We start from the raw sequence: 20,328 nt of genomic DNA, 5'->3' as shown, positions 1-20,328 counted from the left end.
AAATAAACTCTTGATTTGGACTGACGGGAATATTTAAAGTCTGGCTCGGTTATCTAGAAACATTAGCATTCATTTGGAGTGGTGTCGAGTACATTCAGTCAAATATTTTACCAATTTCTAAGCCCTGTTTTTGGTCTCTACCAACTCCTGGGGGAAATATCTGCCTCCTTAGCTGCTAAATGCTCCATTATGTTCACCAGCTGCTCTCTAACTGGGTCTGTCTGCTGTTTGCTAATGGGCAGGTTGAAGTCGAGCCCTTTTTCACTGTGAGAGCAAACCAAAACAATATTGTACTGTTATGATAAAAATGTGAATATCAGGCATTGTAATAAATGACAAGTTGTTGTTGGTTTTATGTGGAAGCTTCTTCATGATTTCTCTCTGACTCTAGTCCACAAGGGGGCGACGTGTTCTCACTCTGTCAAACCTGAGCCTGCTTGATATGAATGGACGTCATGTCATTCTGGCCTCTGATATGAAATCCTATATCCAATGAGCTGTTGATGTTCCCCACTGAAGTGTGAAAATGGTCTTTTCGCAGCTTCTCAGCCGAGCTGGTATCAATCTGTTGACTGGGGGTGTGTGGGTGTGTGTCTGTGTGTGTGTGTATGTGGGTGCATGTGTGTTTCAGCGTGTGATTGGACCTATGAGCTCCTTGTTGCGGCTGTCCAGCGCCATGTTGCGGAGGGCTGTGGCCACGGAGCAGACGACCCGGTCGTTGTCCATCCTCAGCAGCTCCACCAGGATGGGCAGACCTTTCTCCTTACGCACCGCCGCTCGGATGTACGCCGAAAACTGCACACACACAGATTATGTGGTTATTTCACATTATAGATTTCTGTGTTTTCTTTTTTCTTGCTGCTTCCCTTGATGGTTTTAAGTCATTTATCATGCACCGCTCAGGATTAAGCTGGTCACTTGAGATTTTGAGGTTTTGAGTCTCATTTGTTAATTTCTTTTAACTTGACGGAATGCAATCATGATTATTTACCATTAAAAAAATAATCTAAAAGATTTGAAGCCAAGATTTCAACCCTTTTTCACTTATATCTATAACATACATGTCCTGGGCTCAGTCTGGCAGCTTTACCTTCCAGTTTCCGGCGGAGAGGTTTTGCAGTGACCCGGCGGCCCCCTCCAGCGTGGCGGGGTTGGAGCTTTCGGCCAGCAGGTTGAGGTACGGCTTCACCACCATCGGGTGCCACAGCAGCTCGGCTCCTCTCAGAGGCTGGGAGAAGCCTGGGATCGGCCCCCCGTCGTCCCACTGCACAGCCAACAAACACTTCCAATCAAGACCTGGAACATCTCCTCCTCCATAAATTCAAAGGTTCTCCAGGTGCTGAAACACCTCTTGGAAAACCCCACCCTCCTGTTTGTACCTTGTCGTCGGGCCAGCCGCTGCGCTTCCTGCCGCGCCTCCTCTTGCCCCAGCAGAGGTAGTCCAGCTCTTTGCCCGGAAAGGCGAAGCCCAGGAGGGTGTCGAGCTCCTGGTTGCTGAGGAGACGAGAGGAGGGCATCTCCACCTCCAGCCGGTACGAGAGGTTCCTCAGGGTGCAGATGCTGTTCTCCACAATCTGAGGAGACACAACAAAGCCTCTGCACTCAGTACAAGGAAGAGTGAGCCTGAAGGTGGCGCTAGAAGGACGGAAATAGAATCACTGTAATAAATAGGACTGAGCTGGTTATAGTTATGTATTTAGTGATTACCTGGAAATATTAATTATAATCATGCAATCATTGATGATACAACTATAATCAAATTACTTTTTCAAATGTAATCTGTACTGGTCATAGTTACTTATTTAGTAGTTACTTGGTTATAATAGTTCCAGTACTAGAAATGTAGTAATGGTGAGAGTAGCAAGCACATTAACAGTATCTTGAAATATGATCAAATTGTGTTTTCATGACATGGTTCACATTCTGAGTTGGATTTAGGTTCAGGTAAAGTATCCAGGTAATAAACTGTCAGTGTGTGTGTGGGGGGTGTGTGTGTGTTTTTGCAGCACCTTGCTGTCGTAGTCGGAGGTGTTGACGCAGGCTTTGAGGACGTGGAGCAGGGAGTCGACCAGACCTTCGCAGCAACGCAGCTGACTCCTCGCCTCCTCCCCTGCTGAGCTCAGGTTCCTTACACACACGCACACGCAGACACACACACACACATACAGATTGAGATATGAGGTGCAGTGCGTGGATTCCCCCACAGGGCGGCTGAAAACCTGCCTGGATACAGTAAAGGATTGAGCCCATCCTCCAATAGGAACCCTCAGCCGCTGCTAATGGAGAGCTGACATGAGACGACTGCACAACAGCACCGCGCTCCCACAATGCATTTCTATACCATCAATCTACAGCCTCCTTCAGTGGGAGTGCAGAGAAACGCCGGATGCTCCCGTGTGCAGGAGCGTTGTTTAGAGTCACTTAGAGGAAATAGATGATGATTACGACTTTGTGACGACACCCGTTCCTCTCAAGCACAATTGAACTGGGGAGTCTCCACTCAGCAGGTTTAAGTAATTTGATTTAGCCGAGCCGTGGGCCAATCAGAGCCCACGGCTGCAAAGCACGGCTGTCAAATTCACTCACTAGTCGCTGCTTTCAAGCTCCTCTTGGCATTTATATGGCTGCAATGTCGCATCTCTGCTACTTGACTCTATGTGTTTCCGTGAGAAAATCAAACCTGGCTTCTTCAATGTGAGAATTTGCTGCTGCCGGACCAACGAATCCAAAATTCTATTCCTCCGGTTACTTTGGCAAAAGGGCCTCAATCTCCACCTGGTGGCTGGCTGCAGTATAGGTCCTAAACCCTGCCTCCTCCATGTTAAATAATGGGACTAAAAAGTCAAACCACATGTGAAATATTACTTTCTGTCATTTAATGATGCTATAGAACCTCATGATTGAGAGCAGAGACTGACTCGTGATTGGTCGGGGGTGTGATGCTTTGGTCAGGTCAGTTGTTTTTTGTGAGCTGCACAGATATATCCCTTTGCTGGTATTTGCCTCTGTGATCAGATGCACACTGAAGACTTCCCGCCTGCATAAAATCTCCATTATGGAGACGGATTGTGCGAGCGTGGTTATGTGCTGTGGGTTTACAGAATCACCAAGACGGAGAGCAGAAAGGAAAACAGGAGTGCCGACGACTACTAAATTCAAAAGTTGCCCTTGCATTTCAAAAACTGAAAATCGATTTAATGAGCTAATGCCACGCCTGGTGACGCAACAGGCTCAGGAGGCAGAACACTTTGTTAAATGTATTCTCATGAGGAAACGAGAAGGGATTCATGTGGATTGGGACAGATCTGACTTAAAAACATGCTCATTAAAGCTCCTTATTTACTTTGATAAATAACAAGACGAATGGCAGAATTTATAATTTGTTCTAAACTCTTAGAAATCTGTGCTCGACTCCTCACCTCAGGCAGCCGGTGGTGTTTCGCAGCAGCAGGGACGACTGGAACTTGACCTTGTGGTCTTCGCGGTGCGAGACGCTGCTCCAGCCCGAGTGGGGGATGACGACCGTGTTGGTCAGCGTGCTCAGGGCGTCGCGGATGATGGTCATCTTCACCGCGTCGCACGAGGAGAGGTTCCACAGGACACCTGCGGGGGGGAAGGCTTTTCAAATATGGAATTCCATCCAAAACTGTTTGTCGTATAGTCCAAATCTGATTTAATGCAGAACTAATATTCAGTTCTACAGTTTCTTTATTTATTGGAGTTCTTTCACGAGTCTGATGTTACGAGCACTCACACAGGGACCGTGACCGCGTGAGAGACCAGTTTCTACCACACTGGCAGGATGGCAGAAAAGTTTAAAAACCGTATGAGGCCTCTCCTGTGTTTTTCTCGATATCTGCGCCATCTAGCAGCTTCATCTCCTGGTATTAAACAATATGTGTGGCTGCAGACACAGTCGGCAGCATCCTGTTTCCAAAGCACTTTATCTTAGCATCTGTCCCGAGGACTGTTCTGTCAAGTCCGCGCGCCGACTGTTTAAGCCGCCGCCGCTCTCACCTCCCACAGAACAGCCGACACTCAGATTCATACACTGCCAGCCAGTCAACAGTCGCCCGGCCGGCCAGACAACAAACCTCGCTAGCAGGCAAACGCCCACTCACAATGCATCGCGTTGCATTTTGCATTCAGAATCTGTTTGTGTCGACACGCGTGCAGCTTTCACCTGAATTTACCCCTCGGGGAATAAAGAAGAAAAGTAGCCTCCACGTATTTTATGATCGTCTATAACTACCTATTGAGATACAAATGTACAGATGCAAACTTTCCCCACATTTGTATTATTTAAAAACACAAATTCAGGCCTTTAAGACACGTCTCGCCTCTTGGCAGCCATGGTTACGCCTTCGGGCAGAGATTTCAGGCAAACAAAACCAGGATCCCGTCTGAAGAAATGGGGATAGAGCCAGGACTACATTCACTCAAATAGAAACTGCACGTGTGTTAAATCTGATTTAATCTGATAAAAAAAACAGCTTAAAAAGTTTGGTGATCTTGCCCCAGAATAAGGTTTAAAACACTTTCTCTTAAATGCTTCTTATAAGCATGTGCAGGGATTGGCTTATTTGGAAGGGGGCGGGGTATGTGATATACAACCACCATTTTTTTATTCAGGATTTATCAAAGGTGTAAAGGTGTTTAAAGTGGTAGGAAATGTATTCATCTTGGTTTGGGAGAAAACCATAACCTGACTTGACGTACCAGTGACCAGCTCGCGAACTTCGTTGTCGGTGGTTTTCCGGAGGAGTCGCAGCAGCGCGGGCACGCCGCCGCAGTTCCTCAGCGCCACCTTGTTGTTGTCGGTGGCCTTGCTGTAAACCAGGTTCCTCAGGGCCCCGCAGGCGCTCTTCTGAACCTCCGCCGCCTTGTTGTCGAGCAGGTCAACCAGGTGCTGGATGCCGCCCAGGTGAGACACCTGCGGACCAGGGACCAATGAAAGAGGAAGTTACAAACTCGCTAGACAAGTTAGCAGCACCTGAGAATGTGTCGGTACACTGTGACGTCACTGGTGTCCGTGGTCTAGTAAACTTTAGAGTCTGCTGTCTACCCTCATTAGTCCAGAAAGATTAGTCCATTCATTTTGCAGTTTTTATTCTGTGCAAATCGAAGCTGTGGCCAATTTTCATCACCATCTTGCCTCAAATTGCTGCAGCCAGACGTCGCGGGACACGTTTAGACACTGAGCAGAGCGCTTCCCCTCCTCCAATTCCAGATCACAGAAACGAAATGTAATCATGCGAAAGAAACAGGGGGGGGGGGGGAGACGGAAAATGCATTTTGCAGCCAGAGTCACTTTTGGATTTATGTCTTTCAAATTCAAAGGGATGAGCGTCACTGTCACAAATCATGTTTTGACAGATCCACAGGAGGTCACCTTCAGAACAGCTTCACACTCCCGATGAGAAGCTCTTTTTAAAAATGAACACATGTGTAGAATAGATGCAGCTGTTTTATTGAATGACTCAGTTTTATCCTTTGGTTTATTTCAGGTGATTATGGGTAGCAAGCAGTTGAGGGTCTCAAAATTTCAATTTAAATCTCCAACACAAACTATTATAGCAAACTGACAGAGCTTCCAGTCAGTTTTGAGAGGAAAAAATAAAAGATTCATGTGGCGATGACGTTTTTCCTGAAATATTTTGTTTACGAAACCTGGAGTGAAACATGCAGAGCGTCACTGTGACATGTTCAAAAACTTTCCTGTGTCATCTCGATAAACAAACTGGTCTCAGGAGAGCAGCAGACGCTCCCAGTCTGCCTCTCATTCTGTCTTCAAACCATCACCGGGAACCTTCGCCTCTGGCTAAATGAGCAGGCGCGGGTCCAGGCCACTCCGAAAGGCTAATTAAAAGCTCATCACCAGACAAACCAAATGGCACCAAAAATGGCTGTGGTGTGGCGCTGCACCATTGTGTTGGGAGTTATTTATTGGAGAGGAAGCCGAGCAAGGAGAGAGCACGCAGCCTTTTGCCGCGTCAGAGCTTCAGCACATTTGGCACCGGCGTTACTTTAAGTTTTGTTGGAGCAGATGGCGCTTCGGCTTCAAGTTCGGCAGTAAAGATCGAGAACAAAAAAAAGGCAATTTCAAAGCAAAGCATGTAAACTTGTTAGATAATGTACACAGACACAAAAGGGGACACCTGCTGGAGAGTTAGTGAGCAACACAATCAATTTATCAAAAATATAGTTAAATGTAATTGTTTTGGGGCCATTTTAGATATTTTTGATCAAAGCTGTACATTATATTGCCTTTATTTGGTTTATATGTTTGTATATATTAATTAATCATAACATTTTGTTGAGAAAATAAGGACAAGAAATACAAAATATATATATAAAAATTTTTAGTGCATTATTATATTTTAATGATATATGTTAAGGATGATAGGTAAACTGTGCTTGATCAGGAGTGAAACCTTTGAGTGAGGAAGCCCTTTCCTCCACCAGAGGCCTGAGTCATGTCTGTGACGTCTGTCTTGTTATTTCTACCCAGCGAGCCGCCCGTGTGTCCGGTCACCTTACCTCCACCTTGACCCTGTTGTCCCCGTAACACAGATGCTGCAGGTAGGCGGCGGCGTTGGCCTGGACGGAGGGGAAGTGATGCTGCAGCATGTGGATGACCTCTGGCAGCTCGGGGTCACGCCAGGCAAACTCCCTGATCGGAGGCAAAGAGGAAAGTGTGCACGATGGAGATTCAACATTAAATCGGTGTATTAAAATGACATCGTATTAGTGTGGACGTTGCCTGTGTGTTTGTGTGCATACCTAGGGTCCTTATGTATGCTCTCGATGGACGGGGTGCGTGTAGCAACCCGGTCCATCAGACCCGAGTGCCGCTGCGAGTAGCCGGGCTCGCCAGACGCCCGGTAGGAGTCGACGTACAGAGCTGCAGTGCTCAGCCCGTAGCTGCTTCTTTGGTATGGCAGCGTGCCGCAATGGCTTGTGGTCCGAGGGAGTGTCCCCATGCCTGAGGGAAAGGAATCAGGAAAAGCAGCGTCAGGGCTGGAGGGAATGCAGATCAAAACACATGCAAGGTCAAACAAAAAGGGAAAATCCTACCACGTTATATACTGTAAGTGATTAAATGAGCAGAAGATGGTTTGAAATCTGCGATACAAAACTGTTTTAACGTCTCGTCTTAAACGAAACCAAAATGATTCCTCAGATCCTCCACTATCAAACCCCACCGAGCTTTCAGCTTGAAATTACTCTGCAAAGGCTTCAATTAAGAAGCGGCAGAATACATGAAAGGTTTCAGCCTAATTAAGTTCTGACCTCGGGGAGCGGTAATAACAACAGTTTGCTGTCGCTGTAAACTGTGATTTCCATTTTTCCACCACAGATTTTTGGAGAGATAATCTTCTAAGCGGATGTGAAAGAGAGGACAGCTTCTCCACCTGAGGAGACTGAAGAACCCTGCGTGACGATACTAAAGCAGCTAAACAGTCTTGTTCCGTCGCTTGTTGGGAAGAACCTGTGTGACCGCAATACCTGTGCCTGTCCTGTAGAGGGAGCCCTGGGGGTCGTGGGTGGGGCTATGGTACAGAGGGCTGTGGAAGGATCGCTCATCGAAGACGGGCGTCATGTGGCAGTCTGGAGACAGCGCCGCCCTCAGCTCTGGATCGATCTGCCCCACGTGGCCGGCGTATGAGCTGTGGAGCCCTGAAGGTACAAACAAGCGTGACAAAATATTTAGACGGCGACAAAATGAAAGGAGATATTGACGAGCGGAGCCGATAAATTAGTTACGCAGGAAAGTGGATATTTATATTTTTAAACTGTTACTGATTTTGATTTAAGTATGGCAACGTCATTGTTGAAAAGTATTCTCTCCAAATTACAGCATTTTTTTTAAAAGAGCAGGCGTTTAAGTGGGATTGATCTTAAAAACAAAGCGGCACTGGCATCTACGAGAATTTAAAGGTACAACCACAGTGTTGGCAGGATTATTAGGCTTGGTGCAGTTGTAATGCAATGCAATGGTGTTAAATAACAACCAGTTTAAAGAGTTTGATCCAAAACTAAAGCAAATTTTTCTGTGTTTCCAATCGCTTTGCAGATTGTAGCAGACTGGGATTTAAAGAGACAGGAGCTAAAACCAAGTGTTTCAGACAGAGGCTGAAAAGAGGAGCTGCAGCAATGGACAATTCGAGGAAAGTGTTTTCTGAACATTACAGCATTGGAAACCTTTTCACGTAATAACAGTAATTCAAATTGTGAACATGAATATGAGTAGAATGTGTAAAATTATCAAACTGAATGGTCACAATTTTGGTTTGTGTCACTGCAGCAGAGATACACAGAGGTCCACATACAACAGGACTGTGCACCTTCGTGTCTCCTTCCAAAGGAGCGTTCGTGGCGATGAGAGACTGTCCAGCTTTGTTCGTGTTCATTAAAAAAGAAAAATATGTAAATCAGCAGAAGAGCTGCAGCAGGAAACGGCTCTGTCATCACCAGCGCTCTGTGCATATTGTGCGCTTCAGATCCGCTGCGGCTGCCCCCCTCGTGCCCTCGAGCCTCTTTATAATTAGAGCGCTCTTTGAACTGATCTGCTGTGAGATTGGAGGACGGAAAAACCCTCAGCTCTGTTCGTTCGAGTCGCTGACGACAGCGGCGGCGTGCGCACGGGTAAGATGGCGAGTGGCCGCGGCCGCCGTGCTTCTCACCAGCACAACAGCAGCTGGGATGAGTCGGCGTTAGGACATGTGGTGTTGGCCACGATCTTGTTTTTCACAGCCTCACCTAGCGATGATAAGAATAATGTGTAACCATGACAAGCAGAAAGACTCAGTTGTTAATGTCACATTTCTCTCTTTTCATTCTGGACAGTTAATATTTGGTCAATGGCCCCGTACACATCTGGTATTTAGAGTTTTACAGCTGTCATAATATGTAGCAAATCCCTGCACTGTTACTATTATTTGAAATCAAAACCTCAACCTGGTGGTGACGTTGCAATTTTTTAAAATCAAATTTATGAAAAAAAAAAAAAGAAGCGAGATCCTCTTGCAGCTTACGTTTTTTGTTTTGGCTGCTCACCAGGTTTCACTACCTAAGCTACGAGTGTTGCTGATCAGTAATAGCCTAATCTCGTATATATCCATCTATCGCTTATCTCCCGCATGTAATCTGGGATTATGTCAGATCTGCAGATAACTGGGAATAAGGACTTAAAGCGACGTGTTAGGCCACTTAGCAGCACAGCGGGATGAAAGGGACTCGGCTGTATAGGAGGCATTTCGCTCAGTTCACTGCGTCGGCCTCCTCAATACACACACACACAGACATAAACATGCACACAAACGTCCCTCTGCTCCTGATGCGCACACAGTTTGCAGGGAAAAACACACGTGGACACGCATCATATGGAAATAGACTAAAGCAGCCAAGCTCTGATCGCGGCATTATAAAGATTTTCAGTTGCCGTCAGCTGATAATCACATGCTGATGCTCCCCCCGGGGGCTTTGTGATGGAAACAACCCTATATGGGTCAGTGGGAGCGGCTTAGTGAAGTGACAGGGGGCGGGACGGAGGGATAAATCTGCGTCGCCGCAGCATCAGCACCACTCCTATACCACAGTAAATCCTCCACCTGCCGCACAGCAGCGTGTAGATCACGATGATGGTCGATGATGGGTTAATAAAACAGGACGAGCTGCAGAGGGTTTGTTTTTCTTAAGTGTTCGTATGTTTCCGATGTTAAAGGTCAAATGTTCTGACACCAGCGAGACCCTGATGTCAGTGTCACTGAACAGCAGCACAGGAAGAATCCCTTCTCAAGTTAGTCAGCCTCAACCAATCAACGAAGCGTAAACGGTCCTGGATGATAAATGGATCGACAGATAGTTTAGATTAAACCACAAACCAAATAAAACCTATTTTTGAGGGTAGACTCACAAAAAAAAGGATTCTAAATTTTAAATCATTAATAACTAGAGTGCCACATATTCTTTGGTTTGATTTATGTTGTTATATTTTTGCAGTTGGTTTAAATGGTGATATCATTTAATGTATTGTATACACTGCAAATATTTTTATAGCTGTTGCTCAGGAAACTATTTCAAATATATGAAGATATATTTATTGCTTTTCTCTGTTTTCCATCATTCAGTCCATTGAATATCTTTAGAGATAAACACAAAATATGTGAAGCTCTGGGAACTCACAGCAGCCATTTTTCACTACTTAAAGTATCATTAATCACAGAATTAATTCACGAATATTCATCAAAACACGAACAAGTCAGATTAATCAATAGGGAAAATAAGATGAGCTGCAGCCCTGAAGGATGAACTTGCAATCTCTAACCCACCCCTGCTTATTGGTTGATGCTTAGTGCAGTTTAGGTTTTAAAAGTGCAGAGCTGCTGCTGCTGTGGTCTAGGGCTGCAATGAATAATTATTTTACTATGGGTTTATCTTCCTATAATTTAATCAGTTCTTTGAATAATTGTTTGGTTTATCATCTGTACCATTATTGTCTCTACTATACAATTCATGCATGTTATATTACCAGCAACGCTTTATTATAAAATGCCCTAATTAGCCTTACAATGAACGTATAAACATTGGTATGGATGGCATTGTCTGGATGCTGGTGTATGAATAAACAGAAAATGTATTTAATATAATATGACACAAGCTTAATTCATAGGATGAATTAGACTTGGTGAGAATACATGACATGCTCTTATATCTGATTATAGCTATTAAATTGTATTATTAACATTTTATTAGGCGATTAGTGCTTTTAAAAGATGTTTAATGTGAAATGAGCTACTTGGCATGTCGGAGCCTATTAAAAAGACGTCGCTACATGTTTGCTTGTGTGTAAATAATGAATTGCCGATGTGCAACCGAGTGTGGACTCATGATGCAGCTGCATGACATTTTTCTCCACAGGAAACAAGAGAAAAATGTAGTGGAAGCACTTAACAGCTGTGATCCACTGGTATCGTGCTCATTCATACTGTAGATTTCTGTCTCTCTCTCTCTGATTTGTTTTCCTCTACGCTGCCGCACATCAATCACACCCGGCACTGAAAAGTTCACGTTAAGCCTGAGCTCAAAACATCTACCTGGTACAAGAGAAAGATTAGAATCCTTGTTCTTCCACACCGGCATGCATCAATATACAATTCCATCAAAACAGGCGGCATTATCTGCCTGTGCACAAAAAAAAAAAAACCTCCATGAAATCAACTCCCTACAAGATAAAATCTGTGCCGAGCTTGCAGTTGTATGAAAGTCATTTTGTTCAACACGCGGCTTTATTTAATGATTCCCGCTGCTTCCCCGGAGATACAGGGAGCTGCGCTGAGTTCCTGCACAGTCAAAAAACGTTGTGCGCCGCAATATTAAACCAGGGGCGCTCAGTCAACTCCCCCCCCCCAACAAAGGAAAGGTTATTAAATCTACAGAGGTGGCGTCGAGGCTGCAGAGCATGGCTTTGTTTATTTACAAGATTTTGCTGAGAACACATTGTTGCACACACTCAAATTTTTTGCCATTGAACTGAATGTGTTGTGAAGCGTTCTACAAAAATCTGAATGTAATATTTTAAAAACTATGCATAATCTTGGCCTCTTTGTGAGCTGTTGTACAGTTTAGCATCTCGAGGCCCGGGACACTTGATCAAACGAGACAGTTTAGAGGTGAAAATGTGTGACACTTGAGATGAGGGTTGGCAAGGGCAGTTTTCACTGGAGGGCTTCCAAGCCCAAAAGGTTTGGGAAGCGCCGCTGATGGATCTGGATGTCGACTCATTAATTATAGACGCGTGCTAAATACCGACACGATGTTTTACATGTGCAGGAAAATACAGAAACATCTGGGAAATCCGATCCATTTCAAACAAGAGCGAGAGGATTGGAGTTTGAGTGGATTGATGTCAAATGTGGACCACACCAACAAACAACAGGATATGTAAATGTCAGACTGACCTATGAGGCTGTCGGGGCGGGGCAGTGCGCTCCTCTGGTACAGGCCGTATGGGTCAGCTCCGTAGGCCAGCGGCTGGCTCTGTCTGGGCAGTGTGGAGCCGTAGTGCTGCGGCACCGCCATCATCCCTGAACGCAGCGGGGAACCCGTCAAAACCCTCCCCTCCACCAGAGAGAGGGTGGAGCCCAGGCGGCCGCCATTGCCTCTTCCTCCTAAGGCGCCTACTCCCCCAACACCCAGGGCCTGTGTGCCGCCGGTCGGTGAGGTCGGCGAAGGGCAGGAGGGCGGCATGGGGGTGCCGGCGAACACGGCGGCCAGAGGTTTGGGCTCGGAGAGGATGGGCGAGTCGTAGGTGCTGCCTTGGGATGTGCGCAGGGAGATGCGGGAGGGCGACACAGTGCCGGCGGTGCCACCGCCAGGAGACTGGCTCCTGGAGGGGAGGGAGGCCATCCTCCGCAGCACCCGGCTGGACGCCTGCAGAGAAGAGGGGAGAAAGATTACAGCTTCCAGAGACTGTAAACGTGACAAATAACACCAATTGTATGTTAATGAGGCATCTGTTTTTATTAAAGCTTCGTAAAATGCCCTTTTTATTTCCACAGGTCGTTGTGCTTGTGCAAATACCATTGAAATTAAATCATGTACGCTATTAAGCATGTGTTTAATGTCGAGGAAAATGCATGGAGGCCGACACTCATGAGTAGGCACACTACACAAAACTAAAGTCAATGATAAATGAGAATTTAGAGCTTAAAAACGAATTGAAGAATAAGCGCGAAACAATTTAAGGAAAATACCTTAATGTAAATGTATCACAATCCTCTACATATCAATAGATCAGGACTATTTATCAGAACATCTATCGTTACCTATAAAAACAAGCAATGTACAGAATAAAAGGAATCATACAGAAGAAGTGAACACTCATTAATCACGACAGCCAAGCACCTACTGCTCCAAACTTTGTGAAATTAAATTAAATCTCCACTGTCATTATTAAATGACATTTAACTTGTTTGTAATTAGCATCCACGTGATTCCCGGTGTAATATTCACAATGGTGTTGACAATTAATCACTTCAATAACCTAAAAACATTTGCGTGTGCTCACCGTGCGGCTTCCATTTGCAAATATACCTGCCAATTACCAGTAAGAAGACTGAGGCAGGGTGCTTCATCACGTCTGATGGAGGGCATCATTATCCTTATCGTCTGTCTGAGTAACTGAACGTGCCTTTGAATAAATGTCTAAATTCATTAGGCCGCAGCTGCGTCGGAAATATATCACATTTCAGGGGGACGATTTGACAGAACATTTCATATTTATGGGGACAAACATTTACTTTTTCCTCCCCATTACCAAATGTAAAATGCCCCTCAATTCCAGGGTCAGCCAACTGGATGCTGATATGTGGCGCCTTAATCCATCCACGCCTGGAACGCCGCAGAGGGAAATTAAGAGCCGAGACATGTAAACCCATCCAGCGAGGCTGCTGGGTTTGGAATAAATCAAGAGGAAATTCAAATGGGGCTCACCATTATCTGTCACTCCTGCTTCTACTGTCGCGCAGGCAGCGTGTAATTATTAGCTGATAGAGTTTGAGTCGGTGCGATTTAAAGGTAAGACTGGATTTGATTGTGCGCCTTTCGATGATGCTCCTCGTCATTACTCGAGGGATGAAGATTATTATTGTTCAGGGCGGAAAGGAAAAAGATATTTCATGCGACAACGTGCTGACAAATAGTCAAAACAGTAAAAATGTGATTCCTCGAAAACAGTCTCATCACAAGGTCCAGTGACGTCGCTGCGCTGGAGCTTTCAATCACTATATGTGATCTTATCCTGTGAGGGTCTCGGGTGGGGGGGGGTGTCAGCTGGAGGCAAGACCAGCAGACGTTGGACACGAAGCAGGGTGCACCCTGGACAGGTCATCCACATATCACAGGGCCAACCTTTAACCTACAATTTAGAGTCTCCAATTAATCTCACCCTGATCTGCATGTCCTCCCCTAAATATTCCCCCTTTTTCAAGATCCACAAATTATTATCTGGGAAATAAGAAACTAAAATCTTGCACTGTTAAGGAAAGTGAGCATCCACCTCAAAATTTAAACGGGTTCTTTCTCCATAAAGTGTCATGAGAAATCTGTTTCCTTGGGTTTTTGCATAATCGTGCTGACAACCAACCATCAGTCCAGCACACAAATGGACAGGGGGTGAAAACATAACTTCCTAGATGGAGATAATGACTCGTGGTGTGACCCTACCTGCCCGGAGGCTTGGCCCTCCGCCCTTGGGCTTCTCGATATCGAGGCCCGGGGCTCCGAACGCACAACGTTCTGGTTGCTGTAGTAACTGACGCTGCTGTCCTGGTACCCGCTGTCCGAGTACGTGGTCATCTGGGCCGAGTGACCTCCCGAGTCTGAGAGGAAACAAAAGATAAAAGCGGGTGAGGAAACTCCTGCGTATTTACATTCACTTCATCGTTCCCACCCAGTGGAGCAGTGGGATGTGCGATCAAACCGAGCGCAACCGCCATCAGTCACTGCGGTTTCCTGATTTGCATATTATCTCTACTTGCCTTTCAACTTGTTAAAAGGCAATATGCATATCAATACATGGGCATGGATCTATCTGCATTAAGCCTTCATGCTGCTCCTGAATCTGCTTCAATAAGGCTGGCCTACTTTCTCCTGTAGGATAAGGAGGGGGAAACATGTGCGGGATATTTTTACACCATCCCTCCGACCACTCTAACAACAAGGAATATAAATAAGACCAAAGGCAAAATTTGTTTTTAACATTTCAAACAGCTCCTCAGGAATTACATGTTCACTAATGACGATGAAATGTTGCCCTTTTTTTTAAAGTCTTTGCAAAGCAAAATCTATTTGAAAATCGGTTTCTGTAGTACGGTCCAAGAAAGATCCAAGAAGATGAGAAACTGAATTCACAGCAGCAGCAGCAGCGGTGGCCGCGCTTCGCTCTGCGGGCCCGTGGTTTTAACACAAACTTTGAGGAAGCTTGATGGACCCAAATGTCAACCGCTCCAGTGAAGATGCCTAATGTCCAACAGCGACAGGCTGGTGGTTGTACCGCAGCGCTCCCAGGTGGGAATACAGGCGGAACAAGAGAGTTCCAATCAGACAGCAGAGAGGAGACAGACCAGCTGATCTGAATCGGGAGATGTTGTTGTTGCCAAAATGCCGCCATGTTTTGACTTATATATATAATCTATTGGATAAATCAGATCTCATTACATAGTGTGGGACCTTTTGGGATTTGATATGGATTTCTTCCACTTTAACACATTAGACACACGCAGACTAGAGGAGCCCGGGAATCAAACCAACAACCTCCCTGTGAATGGGCAACCATCTCTACCTCCTGAGTCAAAGTCGGCCCTAAATAAAGCGTGCATGAATGGTGTTAATGGAAAGACAGTGGCCATATGTATGTGTGTGTGAATGGGTGACTGTACCTTGTACTGTAAAGCGCTTTTAGAGTTCAATAATAAAAAATAAAAGCTCTATAAACACAGTTCCCTTATTCTATATTAATTATATTGTCAGCAAATCCTATTAAAAGACCAAAACATTAACATTAACAATAAAATATTGATAAAAACCTGTAAATTGCAACTTATCTCTGCTACATGAATCTCCATTGTTGTCCTGACACACACCAGTGACCCAGTGGGTGACATCTAACTTCATCCCCACGCAAACACACACACTAGTTTATTTCGACTCCCACACACACACACACACCGTCCTGCTGCCCCAAATGCTCACTAGAGCACCAAATGTGGATTAATCCCCTGCTGAAAATAGTCCCCCCAGCAAAGGCACAAAATCTTCCTGTTTGCCAAAAATGACAGTTCTCAGCTGTTTGGACATTTGTGATCAGCTTTTAAAGATTCCGATCTTTATGATGCAGGATGGAAAAGTTGTTAATTGTAGAGAGAGAGAGAGAGAGAGAGAGAGAGGCTAAAACGTTATTGGTTTTGGCCGCTTCATGGGATTTGTTGTTCGCGTTCAAGAAAACTCACAAACCATGGGTGTTGTCTGTGCTTTTTATATGTTTTCTCTGTCACCGAATGTGGTTTCTTGCCAGGAGTGGGGAGTGTTTACAAGACAAGAGCTCATAAAACGCTTTCGCAGATTGTCAAAGACAAATAAAGAGTTGTTTATGTCGCCAGGACGCTTTAAACCACACCCAAACAGTCCTGATGTGGCAGATTAACTGACATTAAGTGTTCAATTCTTAATAAATAACAAGTGAGCGTGCAATCTTTTATGAACTAAAAGGTATTAAATGTTATTGAGACACAGTAAAGATCAGAGGCCAGGTAGGCAGGAGCTTTGGAGACAAACTATCTTATGATTACAAGTCTCGTGACTCATGTTCTGACCTCTACTGTGTAGCTTGTGTCTATTAGACAATTAACAAAGTAAGTAAGAATGTAATTTAGACCTAATCTCTAGAATTATTTTAAATAAATGCCGTTAATAATTAAGAAAAGTTAGCAACTGCAATGACAAAACAATCTAAGAAGCATGCAGCCTTTTCTACAAACAAGGAAAATGATGTTTCCAACCACATCAGCTAAAATCACAGAATTCCTCTTTTTTTTCTGATAGTAGTGATTTTGTTCAGGTAGTGTACATTTAACAGACCCTCACTGTCATGCAGGGAGTTGCGGTCCTGCTCGGGCAGATAGAGTCCCTCCTCCGCCTCCAGGTGGCGTCCAGACGCCTCCATGGCTCCGCCCTGCGACTCTCCACCTGCCAAGTGTCCGTGGTATAGTTAAAAGCATTCAGCAACATTTAGGTGAATGTACATGAAAAAGTGACACCACATCCCCTGATAATCTGTTGATAAAAAAGTCTGCATGAAAACAACTGAGCAGCATCTCCTCTGCAGACAGGATCCTCTTAATCTTAGAAGTGAAGTATATCAATTCTTTGACACGGAAAATTGCAGCATCTTATCGCTGTTCATCTGTTTTATTGGAACACTGACAGTGAGGTATGGGCGAGGAAATGGAGGAGAGGAGTCGGTGACAGAACAGTAAATTCAAAGCCCAGATGAACTGGTGGAGACACAGTTTTGTTTTGCTTGACCGCTCTGCGCTGCATTCCCGGCAACTCTCAGCCCTTTGGAGGATTAAATGGGGAGAAAAGTTTTCTAGAAGTGTTATGGATTTTATCTCATCTCAAACTGTGGTGTATAAAACTCTACGTAGCTTAACAGGTATTTTCCTTTAATTACAGTAGAAGGAAACACTTCATATCATGCTTTTTTTCTTTTGAGACCTGTGGCACCGATCCTTCAGCTCACTTGTTCGATTTTAGCTTAGAATAAAACATGAAAGGAAGAAATCGTACCTGCAGACCTCCATGCAAACGACTTCTCCGATGAGCTTCAGGAGGAGAGATGCGAGAGCAGAGAGAGAGACGTAAATCAAAATCAGAGTCACAGACCAATACTTTATATTCAATAAGAACAAGTAGAAGAAAGAAGACTGTGCATATACATATGTCCATATTTTTATCAAAGATTCCTTTACTTTCAGTGCACAAGCAAAGCAATGTTGCAGCTCCTGTTAATTTAGTTTTAATGACTTTTAGTTAACTTATCAAATTGCACACACTCATACATATCACCCCCTTAATGATGAATGATTGTTCTCATCAAGATTCATTAATTATTCTGTGAGAAATCAAAGAAAACGTTGAAAAAAGCCCTATAAAAAAATATCCTGAATCTGGATCACCACCAAAATTTATTGGGATCTTTGTTGGTTCATGGCTCACCCTTCTACAAAATTTCCTGGATATCAGTTGAGTAGTTTTTGCGTAATCCAGGCGGAGTTAGAAAAAATTATGTGCATTTATTAATTAAAATACAAAAAACAATAAGATGCGATCTGTTGTGGTTCAGTGCGAGAAACCTACCTGCTGCTGTCTCCCGCTGGCGACTCAGCTCCCAGCATGCACCTCTCCAGCTGGCTGGCCACGATCTGCCGCTCCTCCTCCAGCTCCCGAGTCAGCCGCTCAAACTGCAGCTCCTACGGCAAGACATTTACGGCGGTGATTATAACCCGACATCCGCCATGACACGGCAATTTAAGCCTCCTTTTAAAGACCTATTTGATGCCAGTTAGAATTAAATGTAAAACCCATTTTGTATTCAGCCGGCATGACTTGACTGATTTCTCACCGGCTGAGAGCTCGCTGAGGGACAGCAGCCTTTTTTAAACCTGTTAAAGTGGATATGAGATTTAAAAACACTAAAACTGTGTCCACAACCTCTTAATGGACTTTAGCTCAGATAATGTAATTACACACAGCTGAAGAATACCAGTGCAAAGCTCCGATGATTGAGCAGCTAATGGTTCAATCGCGATTTCGGGGCAAGATCATAAGCAAACTGCAAGTTCCTTTCACTCTTAGCATTAAAACAACCATTAGAAGTAATGAATCCTGAGTCGGTGTTTTCACATAAGTGAGACCAAACCCTTTAAAATGTCCAATACCTAAAACAATCCAGGTGCGTAAGCAATGCACGGCCTCCCTGTTGGCTCGGTTTTTCTCCTCTTCCGGGATTTTCTGGGTCAAATCTTGAGACGTAAAAAGCAGAAACCTCCGAGTCGAGTCTGCAGTGGGTCTGCTGTTCTCATATTTGCCATAATTTAATCCCCTTATCAGTCCCTCGCATGGTGGTGGCAGCGATTGAGCTATACGTCCCCGATGTTGCAGCCGCCACCGCCACCGCTGCTGCTGCTCCTATGTCACATCACATGGTTGTAATTGCAAGATACCTACATAGCAAAGTTGTTTTGGCCCCGATTTGTCAACCAAAAGTGGCCTGAATTTGTTTTGTGCAAATTACACCTGTCCTGCTGCTCTTGTAAGTGATTCTAAAATGATTTAGTGATTGTTCTATGCTCTGGGTTTTCTTGAGAACTCGACACGTCATTTCTTGCTTTTTTAAAGATTCATCCAGTTCAGCCGCATCCGTCTCGACTCTGTGAGTTTACAGTTAATCCAACAGCACTTTGTCTGAAAAACACCGATCGTTTGTCCAATCGTTCATCACTTGCGTCCTCTCTCCCTCGCACAGGGACGCCATCGCTTGTTTTATTTTAAGCATCATCGCAGTGCATTAATCACAGCGGAGTGAACTATTTTACAACGTCACCGCTCCGAGGTTTTCATCATGTTGCCTCTCTCGTAATCTTTCTCGACTCGCTCTTAGTCATTCCGCGGCTTCAGTGTTTTTTTTGGGAGTGGCAGGGTCGGTATACAAATTCAGGGGAGTGAGAGGATGGTGTGATGGATTGTGGGGGATCGTTCAGAGAAACTGAAGCCCCCTGCAGAAGCTTTGGGGCCTTATGGGGATGACAGCACAAATGTTACAGGTCCGACTTAAAACTTTTGCCGCAATTAAGATCGTTAAAATAGAGAGGCAACATTTTTAGGTCTGCCTGATTTTCTGTCCCTGTGCTCTCTTTCTCAGTCTGTACCACCTACAGAACAAGCTGTGCATGAGTATGTGCACTGCAGGTTAATGGGAATCAGATGCTGCTCGTCAGCTCTGTACATGATTTAAGTGAATCACGACTAAATGGGCTAAATGACCCTCTCGTTTCCCCCTGCAAACCCAGTGTATTCACGATAACGAAGCTTTAACAAGATTCCCTTTTCAACGCTTTCGTTGGTTGTACATTTCTAGCAACAATGTGATATCTGTCTCAAAATATCAATAGAATTGAACCATCAGAGCCCACTTGTGTCAATTCTGACAACCTAAACACCACAGTAGTAAAAACATGCCTCTTATTTAAGCCCACGGAGCTGATGGGGACCCAATTCCTTCAAGAGTGTGGAAGTGAAACCGATTTTTTTTGCAGAGTGCGCCTGGACGGATGGTAGTTTTGGCACCCTCTCATTTGTATTCTGTTACATAACACCGAGGCTCGCCAGCTGCTTCATAAATCTTCCAGAAAACCACAGCTGGTGTCATCATGGAGGTCCGCTGGAGAATTAGCTGTCTGCAAATAACGTGATATGAAAAAAAAAGAAAAAGAAAGCACCTGGCTGGAAGACGCGCAGCTTCCCAGGAAACGTTGTCGTGCAGTGATTCAGGAAATGTCAAAGTGAAGGGTTCTGATAAGGTCACTGTGTTGACTGGGACACAGTTAACTGCCTTGTTTATCGTTTCTGAAGATTTAATATCTCTCTCATTCCTGTAGTTTGAGTCAATAAAAGAAACGGATTGCTAGTTGTACGTTTGGATCACTTTGTTTTCGGGGAATATTTTCCACTATCAAAAATAACACTGTGCACGCATTTGTAGTT

General features: G+C 44.6%; 1 protein-coding gene across 3 annotated transcripts in view; it reads right to left on the bottom strand.

The window, feature by feature from the left end:
• Nucleotides 1-20,328, bottom strand: part of LOC118103421 (plakophilin-4) — a 30,913-nt gene that overhangs the window by 2,239 nt on the left and 8,346 nt on the right. For 2 of the 3 annotated variants that reach the window (XM_035150348.2, XM_035150350.2), the window contains exons 3-16: nt 17,923-18,035; nt 17,353-17,387; nt 16,642-16,749; nt 14,230-14,384; nt 11,964-12,435; nt 7,510-7,680; nt 6,784-6,985; nt 6,541-6,673; nt 4,720-4,933; nt 3,420-3,603; nt 2,010-2,127; nt 1,380-1,574; nt 1,091-1,264; nt 645-795 (exon numbers count right to left, since the gene is read on the bottom strand). In XM_035150348.2, coding sequence (XP_035006239.2) covers nt 645-795; nt 1,091-1,264; nt 1,380-1,574; nt 2,010-2,127; nt 3,420-3,603; nt 4,720-4,933; nt 6,541-6,673; nt 6,784-6,985; nt 7,510-7,680; nt 11,964-12,435; nt 14,230-14,384; nt 16,642-16,749; nt 17,353-17,387; nt 17,923-18,035 — 2,425 coding nt within the window. The remainder of the gene's footprint in view (nt 1-644; nt 796-1,090; nt 1,265-1,379; nt 1,575-2,009; nt 2,128-3,419; nt 3,604-4,719; nt 4,934-6,540; nt 6,674-6,783; nt 6,986-7,509; nt 7,681-11,963; nt 12,436-14,229; nt 14,385-16,641; nt 16,750-17,352; nt 17,388-17,922; nt 18,036-20,328) is intronic. The other variant, XM_035150347.2, reaches the window with a different exon arrangement.

Source organism: Hippoglossus stenolepis, chromosome 24 (genome assembly GCF_022539355.2).
Source record: "Hippoglossus stenolepis isolate QCI-W04-F060 chromosome 24, HSTE1.2, whole genome shotgun sequence".
Lineage (NCBI taxonomy): Eukaryota > Metazoa > Chordata > Actinopteri > Pleuronectiformes > Pleuronectidae > Hippoglossus > Hippoglossus stenolepis.
Note: the sequence above shows the minus strand (reverse complement) of the source record. Positions and strands in the feature narration are given on the sequence as shown.